Here is a 10,482-nt window from a genome sequence, read left to right on the forward strand (position 1 = left end):
TAGTGCATGACACACAAAACCTTACATTTATTTTCCTTCACACACATTCACTCAACTTATATATATAGCTATGAACACCTTTATTCATCACTGTCACTTAATTTTCTCACTTATTTTCACCGTGTTCTATTCTTCCCTTTTCCTTGTGTCAACTAAACCATAGTAGAGATATCATGGCACAGAAGACCAAGATTGGCATCAATGGTATTCTAACAATGCAATTTTCTTTCTTTTTTTCTTAGCAATGAAGAAAACTAAAGAAACTTGTTCATATAGTTGTACCTTGGTAATAATTAATAATATATAACTAATGTGTTTGTGCTCTTTCTTTGTGGTGATGAAGGATTTGGAAGGATTGGTCGTTTGGTTGCTAGGGTGGCCCTACAAAGAGATGACGTAGAGCTTGTTGCTGTTAATGATCCTTTCATCACAACTGATTACATGGTAATTGGGTTTAAGAATTGCAATAAAAAAGAGATTTTGATTTTTTTTTCCAGCTTTGATTTGTATACCCCCCATGTGTTCGTTAGATTTATCAAACCATAATAAGTTTTGTTGATTAGTAATTTGGAATTGTTTTCTACAGGCTTACATGTTCAAGTATGATACTGTTCATGGTCAGTTCAAAAACTGTGAGATTAAGATTAAGGACAGTAAAACCCTTCTCTTTGGTTCTAGCTCAGTCAATGTGTATGGTATAAGGTATAGTTTCTTTTTATGTGTTAATTAAGTTGGATGTGGATGCAATACCTGAGACTAAAATTGTTTTCTGATTTTATTAGGAACCCAGAGGAAATTCCATGGGGTGAATCTGGAGCTGATTTTATTGTTGAGTCCACAGGAGTTTTCACTGATAAAGACAAAGCTGCTGCCCATCTGAAGGTTTCTCATTATTAATTATGTTTAGTAAAAAAATGAAGGGAAAAGTTTACTAAGAATATCTTGGCAAACTTTCTTAGTGTGCTTGGTTTTACTTTGAAATGGAAATGTGATTTTAGGTTAACAGTCACAAGTTTAATCATCTAGCCAGTTATTCTGTGTGTGGTGGATCAAAATTTATTGTTTAATTTTACAACTAACTACTAGTTTTTGGGATAGAAAGATAAACCCACAAATGGCTTCACCTCAAAATCGTTTCTGTTTAGAAATGATTCTATAAAATCAATTTCATTCATCAGTTTTACAAACAAACACTTAAGTACAATTTGTCACAGTTTCATGATCTAGACTTATCAATAATCAAATGTGGAAATTGTTCATCTTGTACATGTATCTGTACAAAATTTCTTTTCTCTAGAAACCGTATTTTTCAGGAAGAATATATCATAAACAAATATTTTAATGTTTAATGTCTTAAAACAGTTACAATTTTTTATACCTTTTCCTGATTTTGTCATGTCATTTCATCTTAGGGAGGTGCAAAGAAGGTTATAATTTCTGCACCAAGCAAGGATGCTCCTATGTTTGTTGTTGGAGTCAATGAAAAAGAGTACAAGTCTGATATCACGGTCGTTTCTAATGCTAGTTGTACCACCAACTGTCTTGCTCCACTTGCAAAGGTAATTTATTATAAAGACCCTCATTGTACCCAAACAAAATCCAAATTAACTTACAACGTCCAAATATATTCAGGTTATTCATGACAAATTTGGAATTGTTGAGGGTCTCATGAGCACTGTTCACTCCATGACAGGTAATATCATATACTGTTTTACATTTTTTTTATGGTTTCAAATGATTCATTATTTAACCAACTTGTCTTTCTTCGTTACATAGCCACTCAAAAGACTGTTGATGGACCATCAATGAAGGATTGGAGAGGTGGTAGAGCTGCTTCCTGCAACATCATTCCTAGCAGTACAGGGGCTGCTAAGGTATCTAACATACAATGCAAGAAATGTTATATTATTTTCTTTCTATATGTTTATATTTACTAAAATATGTTCCTCTTAGTTTCCTAATCAGTATATTCTTCTTATACTAGTTTTGTATCCACAACAATTGTTCTTGGAAATAACAATGTCCCTTTTGGAATTGTTCAGGCTGTTGCTAAGGTGCTTCCAGCCCTTAACAACAAGTTGACAGGAATGGCTTTCAGAGTTCCAACTGTAGATGTTTCAGTGGTTGACCTCACTGTTAGGCTTGAAAAAGGAGCTAGTTATGATGAGATTAAAGCTGCTGTGAAGTGAGATAAACCAAATTTTCTAGCTTTGAAACACTGTTTTTGTTTATATATGTTCAGATGCAACACATTCAATGAGTCATCATCACATGTATCCATTTTTGTTCACAGGGAAGCATCTGAGGGAAGTATGAAGGGAATCCTTGGTTACACAGAGGATGATGTTGTGTCTACTGATTTTATTGGTGACAACAGGTGATGCATCTAACATGATAAAGTTTTTGATTTTTAGCTTAGAAGAATTTAGGAAAATGGATTAACAGCTAACTGTTTGTGGCTTACGTTTAAAAGGTTGTTGTGTAATAAATCTTACTATGTTGTGATCTATATGGTGGCAGGTCAAGCATTTTTGATGCAAAGGCTGGAATTTCATTGAACAACAACTTTGTGAAACTTGTCTCTTGGTATGATAATGAATGGGGCTACAGGTAAAACACAGTTCTATGCCTTTAAACTGCTTATCTTTTTTCTTTGAAACCACACTAAGATGTATAAAAACAACTTAAACTTTTGATGGAACAACCTTAGTATTGTTTAAACAGGAACTGCTATAAAGCTGGTTCAATAATCACATCTTTGCAGTAATTCAATTGTCACTAAGATAATGTTTTTAATATATCATAATTTCCATCTAAATTTTTCCTTCTTTCTTTTCTTTCAGCACACGTGTTGTTGACTTGATTCGACACATGGCCTCAGTGTAATGATACAAGGAACTTGGTCCAAACCTCAACCTTTTGCGGCATCAAATAAAATGAATAATGATATCAACGAGCTACGAGGAGTTTGGTCCTTCATTCGGCTGATTTTTCTTTTATAAGTAGTAGTGTTTGAAATATTAATGTGACAAAAGTTCAAGTGATTGTTGTCTGTCGCTTAGAACAACCTCAACTTCAGAATATTGATGCCAATGGTAGTTTTAATTGGTAATTTCCAAGTTATGTTTTCTTTGGCATCAAAGTTCTATAGAAATTTTGTAGATTATATCTAAATTAATAATATCAAAATTTTGAGAGATTTTCTGGTTCATATTTATATCTCTTGCACTTTATCCTTCTCAATAAATTTATTAACAGTGTCTCTTCTAATTAGAGTTCGGAAAAAATCATAGGACTGCACACAAGGTTATTGACATATGCAAATGGAAATTAAATTTGATGTCAATTTATAGTATTAAACCAACCTATAAAAATAAGTAACTCAATGTTAATTAAAAGCACAACATTTGGATGAGGTGGATGAATTATAAGAAATGAATGTTGGGAAATACTTCTCTTCAAAAGAAATAAATTTACACATTCATTGGATAGTTGTTCGATAAATGTAAAAATTTATAACATGTACGTAAAATCTTTATAAATGTAAAAATAAAAATAAAGATAATATTTTGCATAATAACAAAGTAAAGATAAAATGGGAAATTAAGGTTTTGGAATAACAAAGGGAATAATAATTAAATATAATTAAATTAAGGATAATGATAAAAATAGAGATAAAATTTTTAAAAGAAAGTTCGGAAATTCTACTAACTTTTTCTATGTAACTTACCATTCAAATCCAATAAGTTGAATTCAATAATTCATAAAATTGATTTAATCTTAATTCTTTGATGAGAATATTCCTAGATTGCTTAAAAGATCATAATTGATTTGTGAAATTTTTTAAACAGCCAACACTAAAAAGAGTTCATGCTTTTATTTCTAATTTGGGTTGTACCTTATGTTTTACCAAGATGAAATTTATTAAAGGGTTTTTCAATTATATATAATTACAATTATGAAACTGTAATTTGGTTATTTAGCTCAAACAAATCTTAAGATTAAAGTAAAAATAATTAATTAAATAACCAAAAAAATGTTAAAAAATGAAAAAATTAATTATATAAATGAGACAATCATATCATATCAACTTTTAACGACTAATTGTTTAATGTCTCATGACTTCAAAACGAAAACTAAAACACTAAAAGCTTATTGACTTCTAGTATTTATTTTATCCTTAATGGATTTACTTTTATTTCAGGCTTAATTACATATTTAGTTTCCATATTTGTTTGTCACGATAGGAAAGATCCAAAAATGACTATAAGAATCAACGATTCTCTCTTTTTAAAGAACCTATATCCTACACACTTAATCAACATTTGATACATTATCCAACCTCGAGCAATCTTAGTCATTGGTGGGCCTTCGGTTTGTTAGTTGGTATTTGTTTAGTCATTCAAATAGTGATTGGCGTTTTTTAAGCTATACACACCTCATGTGGATCTCGCTTTCAACAACCGTAGAACACGTTTTGAGAGATGTTGAAGGGGGTTGGTTGCTCCATTATATGCATGCTAATGGGGCAAGTATGTTTCTCATTGCGGTTCACCTTCGTGGTTTATATAATGTGAGTTATAGTAGTCCTAGGGAATTTATTCGGTGTCTCGGTTCCCTTTGTCTTGTTTTTTTTTCTTTTCTGAAAGAAGCTAAGGGTAGTTTGTTGCCTGTTCTTTGGTAACACAAATTTTTGTTTTCAGGTGATCAGGTGCAAGCAGAAAGTAGACCAATATATTGTGCCTATCCTGATTTATGGACATTTTGGTCTGGAAAGTTAAAGTTGGTACAAGAAATATTTTAAAAAGACACTCTGCTTTCTGAAATATATTTCAAATTGCATAGGTTATTTTTACCTGAATAAAAACACGCAGGAACATGTATAAAAAATAAATACATGTAGCAAACACATACTAAATGAATCATCATGGCAAAGAGTATAGAACAAGAGGCGTGGCTCAGAGGAATGGGAAATATATCACCTCAAAATTTAAAAACCTCAAAATTTATACAAACCTCAAAAAGAAAATTCTACAGATTATCTTGATAATCTGATAAAAAAAGAAATTAAAACCTAAAGATACATCTGATAAGGAGGTGATGAAATACAAAGAAAAGAAAATCAGACGGATGCAGGTTCTTCATAGTTGGCAGCGGTCGATTTGGCCGTGGACTATCACGGAAGATTTCTTTTAAAATAATGAAAGACTGCTTACATCTGGACCACTCCAGATTAGCTTTTTCATATTTTCTGTACGAAATTCTTGCAACGTTCTAAATGTTAGTAAAATAACGTCGGCGTGAGTTTGCTCAAACCTTTTCATGGTGCTAAGTTTTTCAAAATTACGTGGGGAAAATGATACTTTATAAAGTTTTATTGCATTTCCTAACATTATGTGGGTAAAAATGTAAGGGCTCACCTTGATGTTCTTTTAATTATGTGTTTTTGTGTCGTGTTTAAGTGGTCTGTTATGGGTTACTTGCCTCAATATTAGATTGATTAATTGTATGATTCTTTATTCAGCTCATTATTCTGGACAGTTTTTGTTAACTTTTACTGATTGAGATTTATTTGTGCTTTAATTTACAATATACTATTTGATACATACTCTCTTTTAATTTGACAACTCTAGAATTGTACAATTCAACTGAAAAAATAAGAAAATTTGTTACCCCTCAGTTTTAAAGTTTTCACAAATTTTATTTTTAATTTTTTGTGATTTCATTTTTATATTGTAGGTATCTGATAAAGGGAGTGTGCCAAACAATGGATGTAATGAAGAAGAAGAAAATTAGATATTGTTATTGAATATCTTTATGAGTCATATTTTTAGTATTGAACATTTGTATTGAATATATGTATTGAACATCTATATAGAACATATGTAATGAACATCTTTTTTTTTTTAATTTTTATGTATGAACAATTAGTTGTATGAACGATATTAGGTTCAATAATGTTGTTTATTTTATACAATATTATTCAATTTTAGTTTATATTAATTTATTGTTTGTTTTCTCAATAAAACAATTTTTATTATAATCCAATTTTATTACAATAAAAAAATACCAAAAAAAATTAACTAGATACACTTCCGACGGTTTTAAAACCCCGTATGCAAATTAGGGGCGGTTTTGGGAGAATCTCTGCTAGTTTTGGCGATTTTTCAGTAACCTCCACCGGCGGTTCTCACAAAACCCCTGGTAATTCCGGCGATTTTTGAAAACCCTCGCTATTTCCGGCGGTTTTACAAAAAACCGTCGATAATTACTTAGCGACGCAGGTTTTGCCAACGATTTTTCTAACCGCGAGTAACATATTTTTCTGGGGTTAAAACCGCCGGAAAAGTAAAAAATAACCCCCAGTAAAATTCTAATTTTTTGTAGTGATAAATGATGTCTTATTCAGATTTTTAAACTATTAATAATAAAATCATAACTACAAATTTTAGCTATTTTTTTAAATAAATAACAATATTATCCGACAAGAAATTTATTTTTCAATGTAAAAACTGATCTTTCTGTTGTTAATGTAGAAACAGGAAAAGTTAAAATAAAACGAATTAAATAATTAATCATATAAAACTGTCATTAACTTTTCTATTTCTGACATGATTGATAAATTAGTTATGAAAAAATACATATTACTTATACTTTTTCTTTTATATTTATAAAAAATAATATACAAAAGATTTATGAAATAAAAATAATAATAATTATTAAAATAATATTTCATTATCATGTTAAATAAGAGATATATAATATATTTAAGAATGGAAGAAAAAAATAAAAAATGAGAACAAAAATATCAAATCATTTTCTCCACAAAAGAAAACGTGTGACAGCCAGATTGAGTACTGAAAAAATTAAAAAATAATATAAAAAAATAATAAATATCTTAATAAATTTTGTTATTCTTTATTATATTTGAGTTTATATTCTATTATTTATTAACATTTAATATTATGTTTTATAAAATAAATAAATAAAATACTTAATTTAATTTCTATCAATTTCTAATATACCAAATATAATTAAAAAGTTTTCACAATATATCACATATATATAAAAAGATTTCAAAACATTTGAGAGACTATGATACCCTGTGTCCCTTGTAAGGTCCGCAGACCCTAATGGTTGATGTAACAAGGGTTTCTGCCTTGAGTTTGTAAGGAGTTGGTTATCTATTTTTCATTGAGTAGTAATACAATGACACGCCTACGTGTCACTTACATTCATATGACACGATCCACGTAATTTTTCTTTTTTAAAAATGACATTGTACTTGAGGGTAAAAAGGGGAGAAATGTAAATTTTGTTTTCGTTTTTCTTTCGACGGTGAATGAAAAAAACCATTTAGGTTAACTTTCTCTAACCTGCTTCTCTCACGTTCTCCCTCCTTCTTTGTTGCTTCCCATTTGTGTTTTTGAAGTGGTCGAATCGGTGGTTGTAGAAGTTTTTCGTGGGTTGAAGGTGTAGCATCATTGTGCCAATCCCAATCGGTGGTTGTGGAAGTTTCCAATGGTTGTGAGGTTTCAGGTTGGCGTTTCCAATTTTGTGGCTTATTTCGTGTGTGACTTTGTGTAACATCCCAATAAATAGTAATTACCATTAATTAGAATTAATTACAATTAACAGTAAACAGTAAATAGTTTTTACAACTAACAGAGATCAAAAGCCGAACGGCTGGAATATTAGCGTTACAATAATCAAGTCCAAAAACAGCGAACGCTAACAACGAACGGTTTACAAAATAAATAACCGAACGTCCCCAAAGACTAAACCGATAACCCAAAGACTAAAACCTAACGAGCGTACTAAGGCTCGGCTTTAACCTCCACTTCAACTAGGTTGGCGTCCTCCAAATTTTCTTCTTCCAGCATATCTTCAAGTGGCGCCTCTCCATCTGCTCACATCCACAACGGATGATCATTGCATTGACAAGACGGACGTACATAACCAATAGACAACACAAGGAATTTCAAGGGTAAGCTTAGGTAATTTAATTCATACATTTCACATACAATTTAACATCAGAAATTAACACACAAGACATACATCAATGAATCAAAATAGAATAAATTATCCAACTCTCATAAATGACGACCGTCCGGACTGTATGAATCCAAGTAACCGCAGGCGTTCGTGCACCCGGGTGATGTAGTAACTGGAACCATCCATCAGCTGCCACCCGAGGTTAACCCTATCAGCCTCAAAGTACTCAATAGGGCTAGGGTCTCCTGCCATTCCCACACATGACCTACTCCCCTCTACATGAGGACGAGCACTCACGGAATATCAGGATGATCAGCCATCAGCGATTTTACCATGGTCATACTACACAATTCATCATATTCAAATCAGAGAGACGTTCCTCCTTGGAACGCTCGTTCAAATTCCAAAAATCATAATTTCATCTCATATATGGTTCGCACATTTTATAATTCCCACAACATCACGTTTTCAATCTTAGTTACACTTCTCTAAAAAGACGAACGTTAATTAACTGTATGGACGAACGCTATTTGAGATCAGGACGAACGCTATTTAAAAATCAGGACGAACGCTATTTAAAATCAATAATTATTCAATTAGTACGAACGTTTGATAGGAGACCTTGCGCGATTTAGAACGGACGCTCATTATAAGGCCGAGCACTATTTCGGACGAACGCTTGGTAGAATACCGTGCGCCGTTTAAGACGAATGTTCGACATAAGGCCGAACGCTTATCAAAGACGAACGCTCGACAGAAGGTCGAACGCTATCAAAGACGAACGCTCGACAGAAGGTCGAACGCTATCAAAGACGAACGCTCGACATAAGGGCGAGCGCTACTTATCAAGGACGAACGCTCGACATAAGGACGAGCGCTACTTATCATTTATCTTTTTGAACGAGCGTTCGGTCTAAGACCGAACGCCACTTAGGACGAACGCTCAAATAGCATTTGAAATAGGGACGCTCGTTCTAAGACAGAATCCTTTCCAAATGAAAGAATTTCATTCTAAATCAATTTTAGAGAAACCGAACGGTATATGACCGTACAAGGACGAGCGTATTTTATCAGGCAGAGAACATGATATTTTCCAGATTTTTCAGTTTACAATAACTTTACAGTTTTCATACGATTCATAACTTATAATTTCTCTCCACCATAAATCTCATACATTACAAAATTCATATTATCATCCCAAACCATACAGAAACTTAATCATATTCCAAATCATACATTTCATTCTCAGCATACAGTTCAAACAATATTCATCACATACATCCAGTGCAACCATGCTCGTTCATGTATAACTAAACATCAAATATTTCATGCATTTCAGACATCCAGTACACTTCATTGCTTTCATACACATCAAACAAGTATTAAATTAAATTACTAAAGCTTCCCTTACCTGGTCTAGCAGTGCACTTCCAGTTGCTAGGGTTTCACTCGTTCTCTCACAACTTTCTATCCAAGGAGTTACTCAACAACTTTCACTAAATCTAACATACCAAAAATCGTAAATAGATCAGACCTCTAACCCATGCATGCAACCAGAATTTGGTTCGCAGAAAAAAAAGGGGAGAACGTTCAGGGACGAGAACTTACCAGTCACCAAATCCTAATGTGTTCGGTTCAAATGAAAGCTCACGACACCGTGAACGATCCTACGGTTTCTGAAATGGAAACAGAGATGGTGATGGTGAGTTATCTTAGAGAGAAGATGAAAGATTTTAGAGAGAAGTTGGAGAAGAGAAATGGCCAGGGTTTCGTGAGGAAGAAGGTGAATGCAGAATTGATGGAAAGTGTTTTTCAGAGAAATCATTTCTCTCCCACGTCAAACGGCCATGCATTCACGTGCTGCCACCTGGTTTCCACTACAGCTTTTAGAAGCTTCTGACGTGACAGATGGCGTCAGCGCATGCAGAGGGTGATTTCCCTTCCCACACAGGACGAACGTCCGTTCTCATCATGCCACTTGTTTTCCACTAACGTTTTTTTTGGAACGTTCCCTCAGTGACACATGGCAGGCGCATGCAGTGTGGGTTTTGACGTGGCAAGGTGTAATAAATGGTGATCAGAGTGTGGATTTAAGTGCTTAATTATTCAGGTTCTCACATTCCCCCTAACTACAAAAATTTTCGTCCTCGAAAATTCTAAGACTTACCAGGGAACAATTGAGGGTATAGCTCCTTCATAGCCTCTTCAATCTCCCATGTTGAGTCGCCAGTCCTTGCATCCCATACCACCTTCACCAGACTAACTTGCTTCCCCTTGTAGAGTTTGGTGCGGCTATCTTCCACACGAACGGGTTGCATCTTCAGTGTTCGGTCTGGGCGAAGCTGGACGTCTTCCAACTCCAGTACGTGTGATGGATCAGCTATATATTTTCGGAGTTGAGAAACGTGAAAGACTGGATGTAGGTTGGACAGTTGAGGTGGTAAAGCTAGCTCATACGCCACTGATCCAATCTTCTTCAGAATTTGA

General features: G+C 33.3%; 1 protein-coding gene across 1 annotated transcript; it reads left to right on the plus strand.

Annotated features, from left to right (window-relative positions):
* LOC128193582 (glyceraldehyde-3-phosphate dehydrogenase, cytosolic-like) lies at window positions 1-3,124 on the plus strand. The gene is made up of 11 exons (XM_052867353.1): window positions 1-204; window positions 344-444; window positions 587-702; window positions 783-882; window positions 1,413-1,559; window positions 1,633-1,693; window positions 1,777-1,874; window positions 2,043-2,185; window positions 2,294-2,377; window positions 2,521-2,610; window positions 2,844-3,124. The coding sequence occupies exons 1-11, from the start codon at window positions 174-176 to the stop codon at window positions 2,884-2,886; spliced, it is 1,014 nt and encodes a 337-aa protein (XP_052723313.1). The 5' UTR covers window positions 1-173; the 3' UTR covers window positions 2,887-3,124.
* The last annotated feature ends 7,358 nt before the right edge of the window (window positions 3,125-10,482 follow it).

Source organism: Vigna angularis, chromosome 8 (genome assembly GCF_016808095.1).
Source record: "Vigna angularis cultivar LongXiaoDou No.4 chromosome 8, ASM1680809v1, whole genome shotgun sequence".
In the NCBI taxonomy this organism is placed as follows: Eukaryota; Viridiplantae; Streptophyta; class Magnoliopsida; order Fabales; family Fabaceae; genus Vigna; species Vigna angularis.

Coding starts and splice junctions, on each gene's coding strand:
- LOC128193582 (XM_052867353.1), top strand. CDS start 174: ATGGCACAGAAGACCAAGATTGGCATCAATG. Junction 205..343: donor GACCAAGATTGGCATCAATG/GTATTCTAACAA, acceptor GTGGTGATGAAG/GATTTGGAAGGATTGGTCGT. Junction 2,186..2,293: donor GAGATTAAAGCTGCTGTGAA/GTGAGATAAACC, acceptor TTTTGTTCACAG/GGAAGCATCTGAGGGAAGTA.